The sequence below is a fragment of the Trachypithecus francoisi genome, unplaced genomic scaffold, assembly GCF_009764315.1.
Source record: "Trachypithecus francoisi isolate TF-2019V2 unplaced genomic scaffold, Tfra_2.0 Lachesis_group13, whole genome shotgun sequence".
Taxonomy (NCBI): Eukaryota; Metazoa; Chordata; class Mammalia; order Primates; family Cercopithecidae; genus Trachypithecus; species Trachypithecus francoisi.
The window spans coordinates 64,609,097-64,636,338 of record NW_022681458.1 but is presented as its reverse complement, the minus strand read 5'-3'; the positions used below and the strand labels follow the sequence as shown (position 1 = coordinate 64,636,338).

The 27,242-nt window shown below is 36.3% G+C and overlaps 1 protein-coding gene across 1 annotated transcript in view; it reads left to right on the top strand.

The window, feature by feature from the left end:
• AGPS (alkylglycerone phosphate synthase) overlaps positions 1 to 27,242 on the top strand; it is a 158,962-nt gene that overhangs the window by 71,047 nt on the left and 60,673 nt on the right. Inside the window, exons 9-11 of the mRNA XM_033231031.1 lie at positions 3,909 to 4,034; positions 10,465 to 10,573; positions 25,170 to 25,297. Of these exons, the coding sequence (XP_033086922.1) occupies positions 3,909 to 4,034; positions 10,465 to 10,573; positions 25,170 to 25,297 (363 nt within the window). The remainder of the gene's footprint in view (positions 1 to 3,908; positions 4,035 to 10,464; positions 10,574 to 25,169; positions 25,298 to 27,242) is intronic.

The window sequence follows — 27,242 nt, the reverse complement described above, 5'->3', positions numbered from 1 at the left end:
TTCATACCTGGGATGCAAGACTGGTTCAACATATGCAAATCAATCAACATAATCCATCACAGAAACAGAACCAATGACAAAAACCACATGATAATCTCCATAGATGCAGAAAAGGCCTTCAATAAAATTCAGCGCCCCTTCATTCTAAAAATTCTCAATAAACTAGGCATCGATGGAATGTATCTCAAAATATTAAGAGCTATTTATGACAAACCCACAGCCAATATCATAGTGAATGGGCAAAAACTGTAAGCATTCCCTTTGAAAACTGGCACAAGACAAGGATGCCGTCTCTCACCACTCCTATTCAACATAGTATTGGAAGTTCTGGCTAGGGCAATCAGGCAAGAGAAAGAAATAAAGGGTATTCAGATAGGAAGAGAGGAAGTCAAATTGTCTCTGTTTGCAGATGACATGATTGTATATTTAGAAAGACCCCATAGTCTTAGCCCAAAATCTCCTTAAGCTGATAAACAACTTCAGCAGAGTCTCAGGATACAACATCAGTGTGTAAAAGTCACAAGCATTCCTATACACCAATAACAGACAAACAGACAGCCAAATCATGAGTGAACTCCCATTCACAATTGCTAAGAGAATAAAATACCTAGGAATCCAACTTACAAGGGATGTGAAGGACCTCTTCAAGGAGAACTACAAACCACTGCTCAAGGAAATAAAAGAGGTCACAAACAGATGCAAAAACATTCCATGCTCATGGATGGGAAAAATCAATATCATGAAAATGGCCATACTGCCCAAAGTAATTTATAGATGCATTGATATTCCCATCAAGCTACCTCTGACTTTCCTCACAGAATTGGAGAAAACTACTTTAAACTTCATATGGAACCAAAAAAGAGCCCATGTAGCCAAGACAATCCTGGGCAAGAAGAATAAAGCTGGAGGCGTCATGCTACCTGACTTCAAACTGTACTACAAGACTACAGTAACCAAAACAGCATGGTACTGGTACCAAAACAGATATATAGACCAATGGGAAAGAATGCAGGCCTCAGAAATAACACCATACATCTACAACCATCTGCTCTTTGACAAACCTGATACACACAAGCAATGGAGGAAAGATTCCCTATTTAATCAATGATGTTGGGAAAACTGGCTAGCCATATGCAGAAAACTGAAACTGGACCTCTTCCTTACACCTTATACAAAAATCAACTCAAGATGGATCAAAGACTTAAACGTAAGACCTAAGACCATAAAAATCCTAGAAGAAAACCTGGGCAGTACCATTCAGGACATAGGCATGGGCAAAGGCTTCATGTCTAAAACACCAAAAGCAATGGCAACAAAAGCCAAAAGTGGCAAATGGGGTCTAATTAAACTAAAGAGCTGCTGCACAGCAAAAGAAACTATCGTCAGAGTGAACAGACAACCTACAGAATGGGGGAAAATTTTTACAATCTATCCATCTGACAAAGGGCTAATATCCAGAATCTACAAAGAACATAAACAAATTTACGAGAAAAAAAAAACCCTGTCGAAAAATGGGCAAAGGATATGAACAGACACTTCTCAAAAGAAGACATTTATGCAGCCAACAGACATTAGAAAAAATGCTCATCATCACTGGTCATTAGCAAAATGCAAATCAAAACCACAATGAGATACCATCTCACGCCAATTAGAATGGCGATCAATAAAAAGTCAGGAAACAACAGATGCTGGAGAGGTTGTGGAAAAATAGGAATGCTTTTATGCTGTTGGTGGGAGTGTAAATTAGTTCAACCATTGTGGAAGACAGTGTGGCAATTCCGCAAGGACCTAGAACTAGAAATACCATTTGACCCAGCAATCCCATTATTGGGCATATACCCAAAGGATTATAAATCAGCCTACAATAAAGACACATGCACATGTATGTTTATTGCATCACTATTCACAATAGCGAAGACTTGGAACCAACTCAAATGTCCATCAATGATAGAACGGATTAAGAAAATGTGGCACATATACACCATGGAATACTATGCAGCCATAAAAAAGGATGAGTTCATGTCGTTTGCAGGGACATGGATAAAGCTGGAAACCATCATTCTCAGCAAACTGTCACAAGATCAGAAAACCAAACACCACATGTTCTCACTCATAAGTGTGAGTTGAACAATGAGAACACATGGATACAGGGAGGGGAACATCACACACTAGGGCCTGCGATGGGGTGGGAGGCTAGGGGAGGGTTAACATTAGGAGAAATACTTAATGTAGATGACGGGTTGATGGGTGCAGCAAACCACCATGTCACTATGTAACAAAACTGCACATTCTGCACGTGTAACCCAGAACTTAAAGTATAATAATAAAAACAATGCAAGTAAGAAGTACCACTTGGGGAACCATCAGTTAAAACAAGTGATTTAACTGTTTCCCGTCTGTGAAAATAGGAATAATAATAGTGTCAGCTTCATAGGGTTGTTGAGCAGATTAAATGAATTAACACACCTACAAAAAAAAAAAAAGAAATAGTTAAAGTGTGTACTTAATGATTTGCTTCTGTATAATGTCGAAGTTTGTTTTGTCATGAGAGTATGTGAAACCTGTCTTTACAGTACCTGGTACATCTTAGGGCTCCATGAATGTCTTCTTCTTTTCCCAATTTCATAAAATTGAGTAAAAGGTTATGTTTTAAAAGAAAATTGAGGAACAGTAGTGTTTTAAGAGAAAATAATTTGTAGTATTTTGTTTGAAGATGGAGTTAGGGAGGAAGTACTATGTAACAGTCTGATAATCTTCATTTATCATAAATAAATGGCTCTTCAGCCATTTATTTAAGCTTCTTTTTTATAGATGGATATTAACCTCTTAAAACTAAATAACATATTGAATATTTAGTGGAGAAACTTTTATTATATAACAGTTGATGTCTTTTAAAATCTTGTTTTCCTAGCAGCAAAATTAGAATAGATAGAGAATTTGTATTGCTGATACGCAAAACCTAACAAATTATATTTAACCTAATAGGCTTTCATATTTCGGATTGCAACTTTCATACCATACTTAAATACAAATATACAGATGTGGCTGATATATTCTACATCTCTGCGTGGCTTACTTGAAAAATAGAACAGTTGCTTAACTGGATGACTATCAAAATGGTCAACACAGATTGATGGGCTTGAGTGCAGCAGACAGCGGGTATGCAGATGGTGGTGTCTGTACCATTTGAGAAGAGATGGCTGAGTCTTTAAAATGATTTCATTGGAATGGCTTTGGTGGTGTTGCAGTAAAGGGCATCTATTCAATCTCAGGTGCTGTGCAGATGGCAAAGCCAAGATAATGTAGAAAAATGAGAAACAAGTGACTATTTAATGTACAGTAATGCATGATCTGCATCACAAGTAAATGAAGGTATTACATGCAGGAAACCTAGCCAGATGCCTGTACATTAAAACACATGACTCCTTGAGAGAATTAAATACAGGCAATTTGCTCAGATTTTCTGCAGGCCTGCTGCATATTACATTAGGGTAGAGAGAACAAGAGATTAAGTGCTTTATTTATTGAAAGTGTTTAGGTAAAGTTGGCAGTTAATTAAACATAATCCAATCTCCATATATTTAAATTACCTCTTTGTAGAAAAGTGGGGAAGAACAGCTGGCCTTAAAACAAAAGGATGTAAGGAGTATGATTATCTGGTGAACCTGTGAAAACTAGAACTTCTTTTAGACTACATTTTTCAGTTTTGTAACATTTTCCACTAGGCAAAAGCTTTAAACAATTTTTTAGGACTAGTGTGATAAAAGTATCTTTTTTTTGGCTATGTAGGAATTAATAAATTCAAATATCAATGACCTGGAAATTTTAAAGTGGGAGGTGTTAATGTGTTGACTGCTGTGTGTAATGGGACCATTTTCACTGTAAAATGTTACATTTTTGTTTTTCAGCTTAAAGAAAGTGGTTATTGTACAGGTCATGAACCAGATTCCCTGGAGTTCAGTACTGTAGGAGGATGGGTATCTACTCGGGCATCAGGCATGAAGAAGAATATCTATGGCAATATCGAGGACCTGGTAAATATTTTTCTAGTTATTATGTAATAATTGATTAGTATATAGATATTACAAAATGATTAGAAGCCTTTAAAAATTAACAGTTGGGGCCAGGCACGGTGGCTCACGCCTGTAATCCCAGCACTTTGGGAGACCGAGGCAGGCGGATCATGAGGTCAGGAGATTGAGACTATCCTGGCTAACATGGTGAAACCCTGTCTCTACTAAAAATACAAAAAAAAATTAGCCGGGCGTGGTGGCGGTCGCCTGTAGTCCCAGCTTCTTGCGAGGCTGAGGCAGGAGAATGGTGTGAACCTGGGAGGCGGAGCTTGCAGTGAGCTGAAATTGTGCCCCTGCACTCCAGCCTGGGCGACAGAGTGAGACTGCATCTCAAAAAAAAAAAAAAAAGGAGTTGGACGGTAGATCCCCCCTCCCATAAGTATACTCCTTTTGACTATAATAATATTGAACATGTATAGTAGAAAGTTAACCAAAACACAACTGTTGTCATTATTTAAGGATGCCCCTTTTCAAGCGACTACGTTTTAAGCTTTGTAGATGTTTCACAGTATCCAGCTCATAAAATACAGTCAGCTGTCTATATCCACTGGTTTTGTATCCACAGATTCAACCAAATGCAGCTCAAAAATATTTGGAAAAAAAAAATAACAATACCACAAGGAAAATAATACAAAAAATACAGTAGAACAACATTTTACATAGTATTTACATTGTATTAGATATTCATAAATATTCTAAAATGATTTAAAGCATGTGAGAGGATGTGCATAGGTTTTATGCAAATACTGTGCTGTTTTATGTAAGGGACTTGAGTACTATGGATTTTGTATCCTTGAAGGTCCTAGAACCAGTTCTTTGGGGATACTGAGGGATGTCTGTATACAAATATTATTTTACAAGCCTTGTGGAAATGAAGTCTTCAACTGTACCATGATTTTAGTCCGTTTACTTAGACGATTTCATTGTTGCTACTCTGTTTCCTTAGGAGATTTTGCATTTTTCTGATAATAATTTTTCCTGTATAGAATTAAAAAGGCTGATTGAAATTGTTCTGCCAGGTAGTGGTATGACCTGTCATGTTTTATGTTCACACTACTTTTTGTAGCTGATATGGTGCCACTTTGCTGGGAGTTAGTATAATAATAATATAAAACTCTGGACACCCTAGTTAGGGATTAGGTATCATTTGTTCCATTTGTAGCTTTTTCAGTGATTAGTTGTGTGAATTTGTACAAATTGGTTTACCTTTCTAAACTTCAGTTTCCTCTTCTGTAAAATAGAATAATGATATTTGCTGCATAGAATTATTGTGAGGAGTAAAGGACATAAAATGAAAACTCAAAATCTCTGGTGTGTAGTAGGTGCTTCATAAACGTTGTTTCCTTATGGTCAATGTTTTCATAGTAGTTTAAAAGAACTTTAATTTGAGACTATTAAATGATGTTCCCAACATTATTCCTGGAGCTATTTAGCTTTGCTTTTGAAATCTAAAGTTTCCACATTTTCATCAATATCTTTGTTGATAGGAATATTAAATCTTTAATAAGATATGTTGGTTCTTTATAGTTAACACCAAGGAATTAAAAACTTTTGTCTATATTGTGAATACTTTTTAAATATTTCCATTATCCTATTTATTTTTCTTTATTCGGGACATTTAGAAAAGCACATTTTTCTTTTTGCAGTTAAAATAATCTAAATTCCATTTTGGGGAGAAAATTTGATCCTTTTGCTATTGGATTATTAAGGACTTTATCAACGTTAAGCAAATATTTGGTAAACAGCTACCTTTAGCACTGCGAAAACATGTAATTTATTTTAATCATTTTTTGGAGATATTTAAGGGATACAAATTAAAAGTGTACCTCCTAGTGTAATTGTTTGCATTAATAATTACTTAGCACATTTTATTTTATTTTATTTTTGTTTGTTTGTTTTTGAGACAGAATTTCGCTCTTGTTGCCCAGGCTGGAGTGCAATGGCGCAATCTCAGCTCACTGCAACCTCTGCCTCCCAGATTCAAGTGATTCTCCTGCCTCAGCCTCCAGAGTAGCTGGGATTACAGGCATGTGCCACCATGCCCAGCTCGTTTTGTATTTTTAGTAGAGATAGGGTTTCTCTATGTTGGCCAGGCTGGTCTCGAACTCCTGACCTGAGGTAATCCTCCCACCTCAGCCTCCCAAAGTGCTGGAATTACAGGCGTGTGAGCCACTGCACCTGGCCAGCACATTTTATTTTTAACTTAATTTTTTTAACTCTGCAATATATAGTATCCTCTGAAGCTGTCTTAATTTATATTATTTGCTTTTGTGAAAATTTTACTCAAGTTGGTATTCTTTTAATACGTGTGGTTACAATGGAACCCATGAAAAAAATTAAAGAACACGTTAATATACTTAACAGTGCATATTTAATTAAAGCACAGTAAGTAATGATGCTCATAGCTTATTTAACTATTCGAAAAAAGTTGAAGATAGTTGTTTAGTCCAACTTTTTTAACAATTTAAAAGTTTTAACATCTGAAGAGTCAGAAGTCTGTGTACAGTGGGATAAACTTTTCATCTTAAATTCTGGTTCCCACTTGTTTTCAAGGTCATTTTAAGGAATTCCAACAATAGTCCATCTCAAATACTTCTTAATTTAGTGAATGTCTCTTCACTAACCGATTTCCTGAGCATATCTGATTACACTTTCTTATGCTAGTGTTACAGAGTTGAAGCTCATCGCTATTAGCGGTAATCCATTGCTTCTGTGAAAGGAGCCTTGCTACATTCTTCAGTTATGAAGCACTATTAGAAGGAAAAACATTGAACTCTGTAGTGACAAAACCAAACTAAAAATTCTGGATCTTCACAAAAGAAAGTAAAGTATGATGCAGTGAGCATTTCATTTTGAAGAATTTTTGAAGAAAATGCTTCTTTTAAAATTACAATTGTGAATAGACAATTCAAGCAATTAGAAACTTGTTTTTTATTTAAAAATATTAATTACAGAAGTATAAAAAAAGTATGCTATAGCTGGGCATGGTAGTTCACACCTGTAATCCCAGCACTTTGAGAGGACAAGGCTTGAGGCCAGGAGTTGGAGACCAGGCTGGGCAACATAGCAAGACGTCATCTCTACAAAAAATTTAAAAATTAGCTGGGCATGGTAGCACATGCTTGTAGTTCTAGCTACTCAGGAGGCTGGAGTGGGAGAATTGCTTGAGCCCAGGAGTTTGAAGTTACAGTGAGCTATCATCCCACCACTGCACTCCAGCCTGGGTGACAAAGCAAGATCCTATTTTTTTTTTTAAGTGTCATGTGTATATTAAATACATATCATTTTGAACACTTTTAACATCTTTGTATTCATCCTTCTGTCATGGGATTCTTGGGGTGTCAGTTTTTTAGCCAGAAACCTCTGGCTGGCAGCACTTTTTTCCAAGTTTTGCTTGGGCCCACTGGGCTTTTTCAGCCTACTCAGCCTGTCAGGCTGTGCTTGGCTCATGCTACTGGTCTGGATCCCATGCTTGCCAATGGCGAGCTAGGTACAGAGCAGTGAGGAGTGTGTGAATGAGTGAGTGTGGAGTCTGGCCACAGCGCATAGCCAGGGATGCCAGCTGTGGCAGGATGGGCGGCTTCAGGCATTGGCTCCCTGCAAGGCTGTGTCTGGACCAGGCATACTGCAGGCAGCTTCCGTTGCTGGCACCAGGGAATGTGGTGGTGCCTGGAAGCTTGGAAATGCCAGGGACTGCAGAGCCCCAAAGAGTGTGTCATAGCCCTGGCTCAGGGAGCTCCTAGGTCTGGGCTCCTTAAAGGGCCACAGCTCTTCTCTCCTTCTCTCTCCTGTCTTTCCCTCTCATTGCCCTCCATGGGGCAAACAAGGGGTGTATTTCAGCCCTGTTTCTGTTACAGTTCTTTCAACTCCGCCATTTGGCGAGATGTGCGTTTTTGTCCCACATCCAGGAAGAATGAAGTATGTAGACAAGTGGGGGGGAGCAAGGTGAAGGGGTGCTTTATTGAGTGACAAAACAGCTCAGAGGAGACCCGTATTGGGTAGCTCCTTTCACAGGTAAGCCATCTTGACAAGCATCCAGCTCTCAGCAGAGAACCCACAGTGGGTAGTTCCTTTCCACAGGCAGGGCATCCTGATGAGTGCTTAGCCCTCAGGAGAGAGGAGACACACAGTGGGTAGCTCCTCTCTGTCGGCAGGGCGTCCTGATGAGTCACAGCTCTCAGCAGAGAGGAGATCCACAGTGGGTAGCTCCTTTCTACAGACAGGTCATCTGACATCTGCCCAATTCTGGCTGAGTCCTGGGTTTTTATGGGGTTCAGAGAGGAGGAAGTGTGTGCTGATGGGCCCATGGATGGTTATGGGCAGTCCTGGAATAAGCATCATAAGTTCCCACTCTGGTCCATGGAACTGGCAGCGCAGCCCCCAGGCATCAGGCCCTCCCTGGCTGGAAGATGGGGTTTCACCAGGGACCGCCCATTTCCACCCAGGAGCCTCTCTGCCTCCTACAGCTGTTTATGGTTCCCAGATGCTCAGGCTGTTCGTGCTGAGGGCCTCCTGCAGGCCAGTGCCAAGCTGCCTGCAACCCCCACTTATCCTCCCTTCTGTGCTCATTGGTGCCCAAAGTCCGGAGGCGGCTGAGGCAGCAGGGGGCTGGCATGTCAGCACTGCCCTGAGCATGCACACACCCGGCTGGATTGCAGCAGCGTCCAGGCTCGGCCTCAGTTTTTCTCCAAGATTGGAGCAGGTGCCAGAATGGAGAGAAGCCAGGCAGTGGAAGCAGGCACTTCTGAGCCTGCAGGGTCCCGGGGATTCCCAGGCCCCCAAGAGTCTAGTGATGCCTGGGTCTGCAGCCACAGCTCGGTGGCTGCAGCTATGTCCAGGAGGGTGGGATTCCTGTGTGCTCCAGGCCCCCAAGAGCACAGGGATGCCTGGGTCCAGAGCCACAGCTGGGCTGCCGCAGCTGGGCTGCCGCAGCTGCACTCAGGAGTGCGAGGCTTTTGCACTGCCAACTAGGAAGGGGGTGGGGCTTCGACCTGTTTCCGGCTCCTGTTGACTCTATGAAGTGCACAGCCCTGATCATGCCACTCCTACTGCAGCCAGTGTCTTTGCAGCAGCCACTCCAGATGGGCTGCTGGTGCCATCACTTCTAGAACTGTTTCTAGGCATACAATAAGCACATAAATATATCTAGTTTTTAATATAAAAAAGAGGACCATATGTGTTTAATCTGCTCTTTGTGTTATCAATATAACATGTAAATGAACATGTAAATGAACAGGTTTGCACCATCATTTTTAAAGAGTTATATAATTCTTTTATTGAGAATGCATGGTTTATTTAATTCCCTCTTAATGAACATTTAAATTATTCTTGATTTCAAAATTACAGAAAATAAAGGGAAAATAATCTTTTTAGTAATTTCTTTGGTATACATCTGTAATCATTTTCTTTGGGTAAGCTCCTTTAGTTGATTTGTTGAATGAAGAAGTTTATCCATTTTAGACTTTGGATCCTTACAGCCAAATTGCCCTATAAAAATTTTATACCAATTGACATTCTCACTAACACTATGAGAATCTTTGTATTTTACTGGACGTTTTATTTATATTTTTGTATTTTGTCAATTGCTAGTGAATATAAACTTTTAAAGGGTCCTCGTTGGCAATTTTTATTTTGTATTTTGTGAATTACTTATTGATGTTCTCTGCTCATTTCTTTCAATAATAAATAGACTGTTGTTATTTATCTGTCCAAAATTCATTCTAAAAATATATTGGATTTTTACCTAACCACTTCTGATTCCTATCTCAGGAACTATTTTTAGAGTGATCCTCCTTCCCCAGTATACTTCCTTTCTCATTTGTATGATGAGTCACACATCTCTTTCCTTCTCTTAAAACTCAGTCATTGCTTCTGCTGCTTCATCCCAGTTTTGACCTGATCTTAGTTAATATTTAATTATTTTCATTGTTTTCTACTAAGTGGGATTGAAGGTGGGGATAAAGCAAGAATAATTTTTTTTTCTTAGATTTCTAATTGTCTAGTATTCATGCCTGACATGAATAATATGCTTCATCAAGATTATGATTATTGCTTAGTTTTTGAGTCCTTTAGTTCTGTGCCAGATGGATAACCCCAAATTTGGTTTAAATAAATGTGTTATTCTATTGTTCTTAAGATAATGAATATCCCTAAAACAATTTAAATCAAGAGATGTACAATCTTAGAATGGTTTTTCCCTCTTTTAAGGTTATATACAAATTTAACTTTAGTCTAAAAATTACTAAAAGATACTAGAATTCTTAAAAACATCACAATTTATTAACCCAATACTTTAAAAGTAGGTTTTACACAAATATATATGAATTTCTGTACATAGACACACATTCACTAACAGATGTCTAGAATTTACATCGTGTATTGTATTAAACAGGTGGTTCATATAAAAATGGTAACACCTAGAGGTATAATAGAAAAAAGCTGTCAAGGACCTCGTATGTCAACAGGCCCTGATATCCATCACTTCATCATGGGATCTGAAGGTAAATATAACTGTAAATTTATTAAGAAAAAATACGGGTTAGTCATGCAGTTTTGTGAAAATCTTTATATTGTGGCATCAGATTTTTGAAAGACATGTTTTGTATGTTTAAGGAGTTTTTAAAATTTTTATTTTAAGACTATAAAGTTTTATTAGAACATCTGATTAAATTTCCTCTTACATTATGTTTTTTTATGTTTCTAGAGACAGCTTGATCTTTTAATTTTTATTTCAGAATTTTTAATGAGTTTCAGGAAAAGTGGTCATTAGGATTTAAAATGGTTTATTTTGACATTTTGTATTATAGTATTCTTAAATCTTGTCAGAATTATCGGGGGAAAGGATTGATAAAGCATTATCTTATTGTCTTGTCTTTCTGTAATTATGTCTTTTATAAAGTTAATTACTATTTGATTTTTAGAAGTAGAATTTAAAATTCTGCTGGTTCACATATATTTTAAACTTCTGTTGATCTTTTAATTTTTCACTACACAAATAGTATCATTTGCTTGGTTACTTAATGCTGGGTAGATTTGAATGTAGTTCATCTCATCTAAAATATTTAAGTCCTGTGCAGATCTGGAAAGAAGTAACCTTAAAATAATTATTATGTAGGCATGGTGAATTGTATGGATAAAGTAAACATGGGCTTATTTTTCAATTTTTAGAGTGGGAGAGGGACATTCCTTATATTCAGAGAAATAAGTTAAAAATAAGCAAGTATTTCTGGATTAACAGAGCTCGTTGCTCACTTCAGAAGGTGGTCCAAGCTGCAGAAGATATATTTTGGTAACATTTAGCCATATTCATAAATAAAAAAGCAGGTACAATAAACTAAGATGTTAGGCTTAAATTCTAATCTTTGACAGTAACATCAAAGAGGGAAAAATATAATGAACTATGTTTCTTAGTGATGTAATACAGATCAGTTGTTTGGCTGATGACCAGTAGTATAGCTTAGATGTTTTTCATGATAACCAGTGACAGACCTTTGTCAAGATATCTCACCAGTTTACTCAGTTTATTCCTTTTCTGATCAGCATACTCTTCTATGAAAAAACAAAACTATATTTGTAATAAGAAAAATAATATTCAATTCATTTAAAATAATGTAGTTACCTAATATTATTCTGGGACTTCTTATACTAATGCATCATCTACAAATTAGAAGAAATAACTTTTTGCCATCAGAAGTCAAGTTGAATAACAAAAATAGGTATTAAAACTCATAATTGTTCATTACATTATTGATATTTACATAGTTAGACTCAACTCTATAAATATAAATAATTTTTTTTCAAATAGCCACATTATACTTTTTTTTTCTCCCATCAGTCAGCCTTTTAAAAATTCTAGTTGCTAGATATTATGCTGGGACATTTGAGACAGATAATAACAGACAATTATACAACAGCATGACAAATTAAATGGTCAAGTAAAATGCGGAAGAAATGTAGACAAGATGAAGTTGATAGGTGCTTACAAAGGCTTCCCCAGAGAGGCTATACCTAAAGTGGTCTTTGAGGTTGATAAGAAGAAAATAATTCCAGGTCAAGTTGAAGGAAGACAGAAGAGGGGAGTTGCCCTGCAGAATGACCATCATATTGGTGGGCTTAGAAATGAGAAAGGGCCGTGTCTGCCTCATTACGAGGCTGCCGGTTTTTTAGTATGACTGGAATTTAAGGTTTAATTGTGGAGTAGAACAGGCAGTAGGTCTAGGGGCAGAATGATAAGGGCTACAGGGTAGCTGGAGAGATAATTTGGTCTTTTCATGCCTTTTAAAATGGTTTGAACTTTTATCTAAAAGACTGGGCTACCTCCGTCGGTAGTCACTAACTATGAATTTAAGGAAGGGACAAACTTATTATAATAAAGTAAGCAAAGAACTGTTAAGATTGGGCTGGGCGTGGTGGCTTACACCTGTAATCCCAGCACTTTGTGAGGCTGAGGCGGGTGGATCACTTGAGGTCAGGAATTCAAGACCAACCCGACCAACTTGTTGAAATCCCGTCTCTACTAAAAATACAAAAATTAGCCGGGTGTGGTGGTACATGCATGTAATCCCAGCTACTCGGGAGGCGAAAGCACAAGAATCGCTTGAAGCAGGGAGGCAGAGATTACAGATTGCAGTGAGCCGAGATTGTGCCACTGCACTCCAGCCTGGGTGATGGAGTGAGACTTTGTCTCAAAAAAAAAAAAAGAAATATAAGAAGAGATATGGTTTATTTAAAATTTATGAGACTAAATTACTGTAGTTAAAGGAGATTTTATTACAAAGTACATGCAACATAGCATACTGATATAAGAGCATGAACCATGAAGTCTAGATTTCCATCCTGATCTAGATTTCCATCCTGATTCTACTACTTATATTTCCATGTCTTTGTATAAGTTAGATAATTTTCAGTGCCCAATGTCCTCAGCCATAAAATGGGAGTAATAAAATTATTCATCTTCATAAATAAGGATTAAGTGAGATTATGCTGAACAATTCAGTGTAGTAAATACTATTGTGGCTGCCTATTATTTTGATATCAGTGATCATCTGATCCCTAATTCCCATTTCAGTTTGTGAATATAGAGTTATTTTAATATAGGCCAGGAGACAGCATGATTGAAATAGTAAATTTATATGAAATCATATTCTTAAATAAAATGTATTTTATCTGCTGTTTTCACCTACCTGTATAATAACCACCTGCCTTAAATGTGAATCATAAACTTTTTCTTGAGCTTTAAAAAACTTTCTTTTACTTCAGTTAAATCATTTGATGACAACCTTGAAAGTATTACTCTCGGCCGGGCGCGGTGGCTCAAGCCTGTAATCCCAGCACTTTGGGAGGCCGAGACGGGCGGATCACGAGGTCAGGAGATCGAGACCATCCTGGCTAACATGGTGAAACCCCGTCTCTACTAAAAATACAAAAAACTAGCCGGGCGAGGTGGTGGGCGCCTGTAGTCCCAGCTACTCGGGAGGCTGAGGCAGGAGAATGGCGTGAACCCGGGAGGCGGAGCTTGCAGTGAGCCGAGATTGCGCCACTGCACTCCAGTCTGGGCGACAGAGCGAGACTCTGCCTCAAAAAAAAAAAAAAAAAAAAAAAAAAGAAAGTATTACTCTCCAAAACCTATTTTCTCCATCCCACTAAGTTCTATATGTGATTAACCATATTAAGTTTAATGCATTTGTCTTGTTTTATGAATATTTCATAATGATTTTTTTCAACAAGTAGCTTTCTCCTATTTTAGATGCTATAACATGAGCAGTATAATGAAAAATATAATAAATATTCAAGCATTTGAAATGCTTTCCATTTGGTTTCTATATATGGTATTTACTATATATGGATATGTCCTTCTATTTGAAAAACAAAGTACATTTTTGCTTTTTAACCCATGACTCACCATTTTTTTAGTCTTTGTCTACAATTAAGGAGATTAAATACTCAATGTCAGTTCTTTTTTAAAGTTTCACTAGTTATTCTTTGCTTAAATGAGGATCATCCTTTGGTAGGTTCCTCAGGAATGGCACATCAGGAATATATATTCCCTGGTTTTCTGTGGCTATGATACTTGAAGGACAGCTTGAGTGGATATACCTTTGGTCATTAATTTCTTTAAGTTTCTTGAAAATGCTGTTTCCACTGTTACTTCGATTTTATACACTATTTTAAAGAAATATGATACCTGTTTAATTTTCTTAGTAGACTAATTTTCTCTTTTTGCCTGGAGGCCTTGAGGATTTTTTTTCTTGATTGCTGAAGTCTAAGTCTCCTTTTTGAGACGGAGTCTCGCTCTGTCGCCCAGGCTGGAGTGCGGTGGCCGGATCTCGGCTCACTGCAAGCTCCGCCTCCCGGGTTTACGCCATTCTCCTGCCTCAGCCTCCCGAGGAGCTGGGACTACAGGCGCCCGCCACCTGCCCGGCTAGTTTTTGTATTTTTTTTAGTAGAGACGGGGTTTCACCGTGTTAGCCAGGATGGTCTCGATCTGCTGACCTCGTGATCCGCCCGTCTTGGCCTCCCAAAGTGCTGGGATTACAGGCTTGAGCCACCGCGCCCGGCCATGCCTGCTGTTCTTAATCCTGAAGACCTGAGAATATATTTTCAAATTATGAGAGTTACTTCAAGCAAATACTTGCATTTTATATCAAATGGCATTTGAAGCCTTCAGTTTTCTTTGAGAACAAACATATTTGAAAATTATAAAACAGAAAATTCTTAAATTTATTGACACTATTTTTGTGTGTGTGTGTGTGTGTGTGTTTGACACTTTTTTTTTTTTAAGCAGAATGGAAAGTGAATGACATACAAGCCTCTCTGATGTCACATTGCCATGGAGTTATTTGGAAACAATTATATAAAGTGAATATAAAATACTGGCATAACATACATATAATTAAGTAATAAATAATTTAAGTAGTTTTATATCACTCTATTGAGATAATATTCCCAGAACAAAAGAATCAATAACTACATTAAAACTCCACAGAAATGGGCCTTTTGATGCAGTGAATTTGGAATATCCATTTGTGATTGGCTGAGTTTGAACAAAAGTCAGAATGGAAGCTGCCCCTGTCAAACTGCATTTGGGACCTGGATGGATTTTTATCTTACACTGGGACCATGCAGAATTCCTAGCTGGTTTGTTGCACAGACTCACCTCGATCATTTCATTAACCTTGCAATAATGCAGTGTCTCATTTTATACTACTAAGTTTTAAAAGTCTCATTTATAGATTTATGGTGAGTTTCACTTTTAGATTGCCTACAGTATATATATGAAGCAATATACAGAAATTTAAGTCATGATACCTTCTTACTAGTACCTTAGAATTTTGATGTAGAGTGAGAATTTTAAAGAAGGTTTGTTAACATAACAGTATATACATTTAAGAATAAACTTTTTGAATAAGTAATAACTTGTACATTTATAAAATTCGGATATGTAGAAACATGGGAAATTCAAAAGTTACTCAAGAATGTTATAGGGAAAAATTTGCCTCCTATCCCTGTCTTCCAGGCATCTTCCCTGTCCAGAGTCAACACTATTGCTACATATAACTGATGCAGGATTTTTGCTCCTTAGTTCAGCTAAAATCTTGTTGTATGACTAGGAAAAAATTAGCCATGCAGACACGTTGAAAGGTGAGGAGAGCAGAAGTTATTTAAAAAAAGCTCTCAGCAAAAAAAGGGGTTCCGCCAACGGGCTCCCACCTCACAGATCAAATACCAGGCCACCACATGCACAAGCTGAAGAGCCCAGGCTTCTTCTCCCTGCACAAGACACACATTCCTGGTGGCTACACCCCACTCTCCCAGTGCATAGGTGGTCCCCCAGTCCACTGGGGGCATGCCCAGGAAAGGCCTTGGGTAAGTTCCCTCATCTGCACAAAAGCATTTGATGTAAACACTTGTGGAGCAGATTAGAGATTCTCTGGGACCCTCCCTTATTTGCCTCGTATATCTATCATAACCTTGTATGTATATATTTTTTAAAAAAACAAACGGGAGTTTACTACTCTTTGCTCATCACATTTAGAGCCAGTTCATTCTTTTTGATAGCTGCATGATATTCCATTCATTGAACATGCCCTGATGTATTTAACCAAACTCCTTTTGGTTGGCATTTAAGTGGTATTCAGTTTTGTCTTTGGGTTATATTTAGATTATAATGCTGTGATTCAAAGAAATATTCTCAAATGTCTTCATTTCTTAGAACTTAGGAAATACTTCACCAAAAGCTTAGAACTTGGAGTTTGGTTTTGAATAGAAATGTTTTCCTGATTAAAGTCAGAGTTTATATTCACCTTCTTTAATGAATTTCAATCTTTCATTCAAATCTGAGTTTTGAGTTTGATCAAGTGGTTATTAAAGTTTTCCATAGTCTGTGGACAGATTAGAGCAAATAGAAGAGATGATTAATGCCTTTAGGAATTTCTGCCTGACAGATTTCCAATTTATTGGTAACAAGAACTAACTGTGAACATGAGATGTTAATTCCAAGATACCAGGAATTTCTAGAAGTGTTGAGAAGAGTGGACAGAATGACCGACAATCTTAGTGACATTGTCAGTATAGTGGAAGGAAATTAGCAAATTAAAGTGATACTACTTGTCTTGGTGAGAAAGAGTAAGTATGGTAGATAATTCTGTGTTACTGGATAAGACAGCATAGTACTAATAGGTAACCTGTCAACCCTTTGCCTCTTCTGACAGTTTTAGAAGTTCACCTCAAAAAGAAACTATCTTTTAGCTATCACCATTCCTCCCTCCAGCTCCCCAGCAATCCTACCCCAAGCCCTAAGCAACTACTGATCTTCTTTTGATTTCTATAGATTTGTCTGTTCTGGAAGTTACACAGAAATGGAATTATATAATATGTAATCTTATGACTGGCTTCTTTCACTTACCACATTTTAAAGATTCAACAGTTGTAGCGTGTATTAGTACTTCATTCCTTTTTTTATAACTGAATAATATTCCACCGCATGCATATTCCACATTCTGTTACTCCATTCATTACTGAGATTGTTTCCACATTTTGGCTGTTATGAATTGTGCTGCATTAAACATTTGTTTACAAACTTTTGTGTGACATATTTTTATTTTGGGGGGATTTATAGCCTAGGAGTGGAGTTGCTGGCCATATAAGTCATAACCCTATGTTTCACCATTTGAAGAATAGCCAGACTGTTTTATAGCATGGTTGCACCATTTTACAATCCCACAAGCAGTAAATGACTGTCCCATTTTCTCCACATCCTTGGCAACACTGACTTTTAACCTTTTTTAAATAGTAGCCATTACAGTAGGGATGAAGTGGGGTCTCATTGTGATTTTGATTTTTGTTTCTAGATGACTAATTATGGTGAGCATCTTTTCATGTGTTTATTGGCCATTTGTATATTTTGTCAGCAGAATGTCTACTCAGATTCTTTGGCCATTTTAAAATTATTTGTCTTTATTACATAATTGTAAGAAGTCTGTGTTCTAGATATAAGTCTTTGTCAGATAAGTGGTTTGCAAATATTTCCTCTCATCAGTTTCTTGATGGTGTCTTTTGAAGTGCAAAAACTTGAAATTTTGGCAAAGTCAAATTATCTATTTTTTCCTTTAGTTGCTTGTGTGTTTGTTGTCATATCTGAGTATCGAATGCCCAATTCAAGGTCATGAAGATTTACCCCTATGGCTTCTTCTCAGAGTTTTATAGTTTTAGTTCTTGTATTAGGTTTTTCATTCATTTTGAGTTAATTTTTATATTTGGTGTGAGGTGTAAGGATCCAACTTCATTCTTTTGTGTGTAGATGTACATTTGTTTCTTCATCATTTTAGAAAGACTGTTCTTTCCCCCTCTGAATGGCCATGGCACTTTTGGTAAAGTCAGCATGGTTATTTCTGGATTCTTCATTTTTTTTCCCACTGATTGCTAAGTCTGTCCTTATGCCAGTACCATATTGACTTGATTACTTTTGAGTTTTAGCACGTTTTAAAAGTCAGGAAGTCTGAGTCCTTCTTTGTTGTTCTTTTTTGATATTGTCTTGGCTGTTCTGGGTCTCTTGCAATTCTATATGAATTAGAGAATTAGCTTGTCAGTTTCTACAATGAAATCAGCTTGGATTCTAATGGAGTTTGCATTGAATCTGTAGGTCAGTTAGATCAATTTGGGGAGTAGTGCCATCTTAACAATGTTAAGTCTTCCAATCCATGAGTATGAGATATATTTTCAATTATTTAGATCTTTAATTTAATTAACAGTGTTTCACAGTTTTCAAGGTGTAAGTTGGGCACATCTTTGTTTTATTCTTTTTGATGCTATTATAAATGGAATTTTTAAAATTTTCTTTTTGATTGTTCATTGCAAGTGTGTAGAAATACAGTTGATTCTTGTACCCTGCAACCTTGCTGAATTCTTTTTTTAAGTTCTGTTAGTGGATTCATTAGCATTTTCTATATGAAAGATCACATCATCTGTAGAGATAGATTTACTTCTTTTCCAATCTGGATACTGCTTCTTCCTCTTGCCTGGGCTAGAACATCCCATATAACATTAAATAGAAGTGGCAAGAGCAGAAATCTTTGTCTTATTCCTGATCTTAGGGGGAAAGCATCCAGGCTCTCCCCAGTAAGTATGATGTTAGATATGGATTTTTCATAGATGACCTTAATCAGTTTGAGGAAGTTCTCTTCTTTTTCTAGTCTATTGAGTGTTTTGATCATAACAGATGTTGGATTTATCAAATGCGTATTCTTTATTGAGTTGCTAATATCATTTTTGTTTTTTGTTCTGCTGATATGTTTTATTACATTAATTGACTTTTGGATGTTAAACCATCTTTCATTCCTGGGCTAAACTTGGTTATGGTATATAATTTTTTTTTTTGTTTTTTTTTTGAGATGGAGTTTCACTCCTGTTGCCCAGGCTGGGGTGCAATGGCACAATCTCGGCTCACCGCAACCTCCATCTGCCAGGTTCAAGCAATTGTCCTGCCTCAGCCTCCTGAGTAGCTGGGATTACAGGCATGAGCCACCATGCCTGGCTAATTTTGTATTTTTAGTAGAGATGGGGTTTCTCCAGGCTGATCTCAAACTCCTGACCTGAGGTGATCCGCCTGCCTTGGCCTCCTAAAGTGCTGGGATTACAGGCATGAGCCACTGCGCCTGGCCTAATTATTTTTATATATTGTTGGATTTGGTTAATAATATTTTGTTTAGTATTTTGGTTTTTTGCACCCATCTTTATAACAGATTGATCTGTCATTTTCTTTTCTTGTGATGTCTTTGGTGGTTTTGTGACACTGGCTTCATAGAAGGAGTTGGAAAGTGTTTCCTCCTCTTCTACTTTGTGAAAGAGTTTGTAAAGAATTGCTATTAATTCTTTACAACGAATTGTAAAGTGCTTGGTGATGTTCAGTAGTGAAATCTTCTGGGCTTGGACTTTTCTTTGTGGGTATTTTTTGGATTACTAGTTGGAATTAATTCAGATTGTCTTCTTGAGTCAGTTTCAGTAGTTTGTGTCTTTCTAGAAATTTTCCTATTTTGTCTAAGTTATGTAATTTATTGCTATACAGTTGTTCATAGTGTTCCTTTATAATCCTTTTTATTTTTGTGAGATTACTAGTAATATCCCCTATTTTATTTCCAGTTCTAGTGATTTGTGTCCTTTCTCTTTTTTTCTCAGTCACGTTAGCTAAAGATTTGTTAATTTTATTGATCTTTTTGGAGAACTACCTTTTGGTTTCATTGATTTGCTATCCTTGATCTCATTAATTTCACCTCTAATCTCTAATAATTCCTTCTGTCTGCTTGCGTCAGATGTAGTTTGCTCTTCTTTTTCCAGTAGCTTAAGGTAGAAGGTTAGGCTATTTGAGATTTAAAAAAATGTATACAGACATTTACCCATCACAATTCTCTCTAGGTATTGCTTTATCTTATCTGATAAGTTTTGGTATATTGTATCTTCCTTTCCATTCTTCGCAAACTGTTTTCCAATTTCCATATTGATTTCTTCTTTGACTCGTTGATTATTTAGTAGTGTATTGTTTAATTTTCACATATTAGCTAGCTTTCCAATTTCTTTCTTATTAGTTTCTTATTTCATTCCATTGTGGCTTGAGAATGTACTTTGTATTTTTTCAGTCTTTGGAAATTTGTTCAAGTTTATTTTATGACCCCGCTAGCATGTAGTTTATCCTGGAGAATGTTCTGTGAGCACTTGAAATAAATGTACATTCTTCTGTTGTTGGGTGGAGTGTTCTATACTGTTAGGTCTAATTGGTTTATAGTGTAAAAGTCCTCTATTGCTTTCTTGGTCCTGTGCCTTGTTGTTATGTCCATTATTGAAAATGGGGCATTGACGTCTCAAACTGTTATTGTTGAATTATCTGTTTCTCCCTTCATTTCTGTCAGTTATTACTTCATATATTTTTATGCCTTGTTATTAGGTGCATTCTGTTTATATTTGTTGTTTTGTCTTCCTTATGGCTTATCATTATAAAATGCCCCTCTTAATAGCTAGTAATATTTTGTTTCAGTCTGTTTTGTCTGATATTAGTATATAGTCACTCCAGCTTTCTTGTGGTTGCTGTTTGCAGTATATATATTTTTCTTTCGATTTTCGTATCTCTGAATTTAAAGTGTAGATTCTGTAGATAGCAAATAGTTAGATCTTTTTAAAAAGCAGTCTCACTATCTCTGTCTGTTCTTCTGTTTAGTCCATTCACATTTAATGTTGTTATTGGTATGGTCGGATTTATGTCTGCTTTATGTCTGCTTTTTTTCCCCCTGCTCTGTGGGTCTCATGTCTTTTTGTTTCTGTAGTTTGTGATTATTGCTTTCTTTTGCCTTAAGTGAGTATTTTCTAATGTGGCATTTTAATTTCCTTAGTGATGTTTTTCTGTATACTTTTTTGAGTTACCTCCTTAGTAACCTCTATAAATGTTACAAACCAACAATACATTGCTAACGTTACTACTATATATAATTGGCTTTCAAAGAAGCTGAAAGAAGAAAGGAGAGCAAGTACAGGTTGAGCATCCAAACATGAAAATCCAAAATCCAAAATGCTCCAAAATTTGAGACTTTTTGAGCACTGACTTGACACTCAAAGGAAATGCTCCGTGGAGCATTTTGGATTTTGGATTTTTGGATTTGGGATGCTCAGCTGGTAAGTAGAATGCGTATATTGCAAAATTCAAAAAATCTCAAATTGAAGACACATCTGGTCCTAAGCATTTCAGATACGGGATACTCAACATTTCTAGACATAGAACTTTTTTTTATATTACCCATTTTGTTTATCCTTTGTGCTTCTCTTCATTTGTTCCTGTGGGTTTACATTACCATCTGTAATCATATCCTTAGCCCAATAGAGCTTTACTTTCACTTGCTTCTTTTGTGCTAGTATTGGCACATATATCACATTTGTATATGTTATAGATCCAAAAATACATCATATATGTATTGTTTCATACCAGTGCTTTTTAAATCAGATGTGAGAAGGAGAAGAAATATGCATTAATACTATCTTTTGTAATTAGGTAAAATAGAATAAGACTCAAGAGTGCTCTTTTTTTGTATATGTTAATTTGAATTACTGTCTGGGGTCACCTGCTTTTAGTTTGAAGAACTTCCTTTAATATTTATTGTAAGCCTGTGTTCCAGCAATGAAGTCCTCTCAGCTTTTGTTTATCTGGGAATGTCTTTATTTTGTTTTCATTTTTGAAAGATAACTGCTGGATGTCGACACATTTTTCCCCCTTTCAGCATTTTGAATATATTATCCCACCACTGTCTGACTTTCATTGTTTCTGCTGCTAAGTCAGCTGTTAACTTTATGAGTTTTCTCTTGTAATTGATGAGTCATTTTTCTCTTGCTGTTTTCAAGGTTTTTCTCTTGCCTTTGACTTTTAGCATTCCTGCTATGATGTGTCTGTCTATGGATATCTTTGTATTGCTCCTTTGAGCAATTTGTTGAGCTCCCTTGATGTATAGGTTATTGGTTTTTAATAAATTTAGGAAGTTTTCAGCTATTCTTTCTTTGAATAATTTTTTCTCTCCTTTCTCTGCTTTTCTTCCACTATTCCCGTTACACATAAATTGGTGTGCTTAGTGGTTTCCTGCATTTCTCTGAGGCACCATCCATTGTTCTCTCTGTTCTTCATATTGCATAATCTCTATACATCTCTCTTCAAGTTTTATATTCATTCTTTTGCCAGAGACCATCTGTTGTTAAGCCCTTCTAGTGAATTGTTCATTTCAATTATTTTGCTTTTCAACTCCAGAATTTCCATTTGATTCATCTTAATAGTTTATCTTCATTTATAATCTTTAATGATGTGACATTATCATCAGAATAATCCAGAATAATCCAATCAAAATCAGACACTTTAGAAGGGATAGTTCTGGAGGTTAGTGTTTGGGATTTTTGGGGGGAGCACAAGAGTGGTCCTCCCGAGCATTATCTCGTAGGCAAACTAGATGGGCTACATTTTAAGCTGTATCTCTAGTGAATCTACCTGTGTCTTCTCAGTTACCTTTTTACCGCATCATTCACTGTTTTTGAGAATGTCCTTGGACTTGGACTTCACCATGCTCTGTTGCAAATAAAGTCATTTACATTGGAAAGAGATTAGCAGCTGTCTGTCTTATGGCCTGTTTCTCTCCCCAGAGAGAATCTCTGAACCATGGCTCAGGAGTTAGGGGTGGGGACAATGGCATGTTTCTATCTGAGTAACACCTCTGCTTTAGAAGCTGAATGCTGGGAGAAAGTGGGGTAGGAAATTAGGTTATCTAGGTTTGCTTCTCCTGGCAAGAAAGCAGCCCTTTATGAGCCAGGGCAAGGGCATTGGGACCCCAGTTTTAGTGTGCTACCCTCAAGGTAGAGCTTTTATCCCACCAGTTGGGGCCTGGAGCTACAGGGGAGCACTACCTCCCAGCTGCACTCACCTGGAACTTAGCCTTGGGAAAAGGTAGCTGGGGTCAGGGTATATTACATGGAATAGGATCAATTTTTTTTCTGAAATTAAGAAAGTCTTTACATAGATATTCAAGAGAAAGGAAAACATGTGTCCACATAAAAACTAGTACATATATGTTCATTGCAGCATTATTAATAGTAGCCAAAAAGTAGAACTCCACATGTTCATCAACTGATAAAGAGATAAACAAAATGAGTTATACTATACAATGGAATAATATTTGGGAATTAAAAAGTAATGAAATATTAATACATGCTATAGCATGGATGAACCTTGAAAACATTTTGGTAAGTAAAATAAGCCAGTCACAAGGCCAGATATTATGAGATTCCTTTTACGTGAAATGTCCAGAATAGGCAAGTCCGTTGTATGGATAGAAAATAGATTTGTGGTTGCCTATGGCTAGAGTGTGGGAGTGGAAATGGAGAGGGTTTGTTTAGTGGATATGGCTTCTTTTTGGGGATGATGAAAATGTTCTAAACTTAGATTGTAATGACAGTTGCACATGTTTGTGAATATACACAAAACATTGTATTTTGGGGCTGGGTGCAGTGGCTCACGCCTGTAATCCCAGCACTTTGGGAGGCTGAGATGGGTAGATCACCTGAGGTCGGGAGTTCAAGACCAGCCTGACCAACATGGAGAAGCCCTGTCTCTACTAAAAATACAAAATTAGCCAGGTATGGTGGTGCATGTCTGTAATCCCAGCTACTCAGGAGGCTGAGGCAAGAGAATTTACTTGAACCAGGGGGGCGGAGGTTGTGGTGAGCTGAGATCATGCCATTGCACTCTAGCCTGGGCAACAAGAGTGAAACTCCATCTCAAAAATTAAAAAAATAAATAAATAAATTGTATTTTGCACTTTAAATGGGTGAATTTTGTCTGTAAATTATCTCTCAGTAAAGATGCTAAAACAAAAGAGACCGTTTAGTCACTTTTGTTCTCTTTTAAATTTTGTAAGGTATATGTATTTTTGTATTAAAATATTTATGAAGCCAAACTTGCAAAGCTTTTATGATCATACAAGTCATAAGTTATTTTATAATCTCAGTAGGAAATCATGTGTATATAGTGGTGAATATATTGTGATCTAATGTAGTTTGCTTTTCATAGACTTATCTTAGTTTTTAATCCTGTGTTATATGTTGACAAGTTGTTTCAATTATATTGTAAACTTATTGGAAGCTTTGGTTTTTGCAAAACTTTTAAATTTCTTGTGCTATGAAGATCTGCAGTTTCAAAGATTTCTCCCCTTCTTCTTTTTTTAAAATGATGCTCAGAAAATTTACTAATAACGTTATTAATTTCTAACATTTGTACATCAGAAACCATTCATTTGAAAAACTTGGCTTTGTGAATATAATAGTTTAACTTATTTTTTCCTCTCTAATTAGTCCTTACCCTTATGAAAAAGAAAAGAGCATTTTTTAAAAATCTTTTTTTACTTTTGTTTTGTTTTTTCATTGTTTAATTTGTGTGTATGTTTATATATTTTTCTTTTTAAAGAGCATTTCTTTTATTGGTGGTCATCTTATGTTAGATGTTTATAATAACTACTTTGTCTTCATCTGGTGTTTTTTGTTTCTTAAAAGGGCATCTCAGTAATGCCTTTATCTTTTCTTTGTATTAATTCTTAGGGAAAAAAGTGAGATAATATTTCCTCAAATTTCTTGTATCATCTTAGATTCTCATTGAAGATTAGGGTTTTTTCCCCCAATAAATTGTTTTTAAGACTAAAAATAAGCACAAATATCAAAATACACTTTAGTCTGAATACATATAAGACATAAGAATCCATTGTTTTTTAATTTTTTTTTATTTTAGTAAGTTGTAATACTTTAAAAACCATTTAAAAGTAACCTTCTTGGAGAAAGTTTACTTTAAAATGTTGAAAAATATTTGTACATAACTAAGTAAAGCCTATTCCCAAAGCTTTTTTAGGAAATTATAAAATTTGCTTAATTTTATAATTTTTTCTAGAATGACTTGAGTAGCCATTATTCCCCAGGTAGACTTTATAAATTTAAATATGCATAATAAATTGAATTAATAGATTAAATAGATTTAAATATGATTTAGGAAATTGTCATGTGATGTACTGGATTATTCCCCCTTCTTTTTTTCAGGAACTCTTGGTGTAATAACAGAAGCTACAATAAAAATCAGACCAGTCCCTGAATACCAAAAGTATGGCTCGGTAGCTTTCCCTAATTTTGAACAAGGAGTAGCCTGTTTAAGAGAAATTGCAAAACAGGTAAAAGAAAAAATATATGTGTATATATATACATGTTTATGTATTTATATTTTTCAAATTCTACTACATAGTTGATTGTGATATGTTACAACTAATCTTCATATTTAGTTGTATTATGTTTGTGGTTTTTACCCAGTTCTATATGAAAAGGTAGTGTTGTATAGTCATCCCTTTAAGTGCAGTTACTATTTCTGTCAAACCTATGTCTTCGTCTAGATGGCTATATGATTGTAAGCCAAGTTAAGACATGTACTTTGATTGATAGCTTCAGATAACTTTGCCTTTTATTGACTATTATGTGCCTTAAGTTATTTTTGGGTAAGATATTTTATGATTAATTGAAGTGATATTTAATTTAAATTGAGACATTTATTGAAATTAAAAGTAATGGCTAAATATCAAAGACCCCAAAATTTAAATATAGGTAATTCAACTTCATCAATTCATAGAATGTGCTGCTATTAGGCTATACTTTGTTTTATAATATTATCTAAGCTATAGCTTAAATTAAGGAATATAGTATGTATAATATGCTAAAAAGAATTTTTATTTTCTCCTCTCAAAAAATATATGTATTTTTTTAAGACTAGATAATGCTAAGTAATTTTATTTATGTATTTAGTTATGTCAGTATGGAAATTTCTACATCTCTGTAGGCATTTGGTTTATTGTTTACAACTATTTATGAATAATTCTTTTTTTAATGTAAAACAATATAATTTTAATGCTTGATGTATTATTTAGCTTGCATTTATGTTCAAATACAGACTTATGAATAACTCTTAATTCAACTTTTCCCATCAAGGAGGAAGTCAAGGGGATGTACTCTAGCCTCTCTCTTTTTTTTTTCTTTCTTCAAACTCCTGGAATTTTACTACTTCCTATCAGTTATACCAAAGTAGAATCTTGAGGACAAGGGAGTTTTTGATGTGACCCATATAGGTCAGCTTCCTGATATCCAGAGCAGTGTGGAGGAAGAATCTGTTGAGGCAAAGGAATAATATCGAGCAAGTAGTCTATGTTTATCTTGGAATTTCTAAGGTACAGAAAGGGAAAATGATGAAGAGTCTCTCATTTTTCTGTCATCTCAAGACAACCACTATTAATGCTTCAAAGAACTTTAAAATGAGAAAAAATATATACATTATTTACCCACATATATATCATTCCCAGTGCTGTTTATTCCATACACTCATAAAGTTTTACTTTCTGAGACACTCATTCTGTCTGGCAGTTTCCCACTTTCATGAAGTCCAGCTATATCACTACCTAATTCACCAGTTGATGGGATAATTTTTGTAATTTTCTTTTTTTTTTTTTTTTTTTTTTTTTCCAGACGGAGTCTGGCTCTGTCTCCCAGGCTGGAGTGCAGTGGCCGGATCTCAGCTCACTGCAAGCTCCGCCTCCCGGGTTCACGCCATTCTCCTGCCTCAGCCTCCTGAGTAGCTGGGACTACAGGCGCCTGCCACCTCGCCCGGCTAGTTTTTGTATTTTTAGTAGAGATGGGGTTTCACCGTGTTAGCCAGGATGGTCTCGATCTCCTGACCTTGTGATCCGCCCGTCTCGGCCTCCCAAAGTGCTGGGATTACAGGCTTGAGCCACCGCGCCCGGCAATTTTTGTAATTTTCAAGTACCTTCACTTACATGTCAGTTAGATTGCTAGACTTAGTATAGGTCCTTTGATCTTGATTGCTAGACTACTCCTGGGTAGGGAGAGGATTCAAAAGGATGTATGGTCCTGGAATAAGCATTCTTGTACTTGTGGCAAGTTACTTTGGTAGTGGTAAGGCAGAAGTGATTCGTAAGAGTTGAAATCCTTACATCAGAGGCCCTAATTCACTAGAACTTTGGGGATATAATATTATGGTTAGGGAGCTAGAGTATATAGTATTAACACCATGTTTGCTAAAGTGACAAGATGGCAATAATATTTAAAACATTAAAG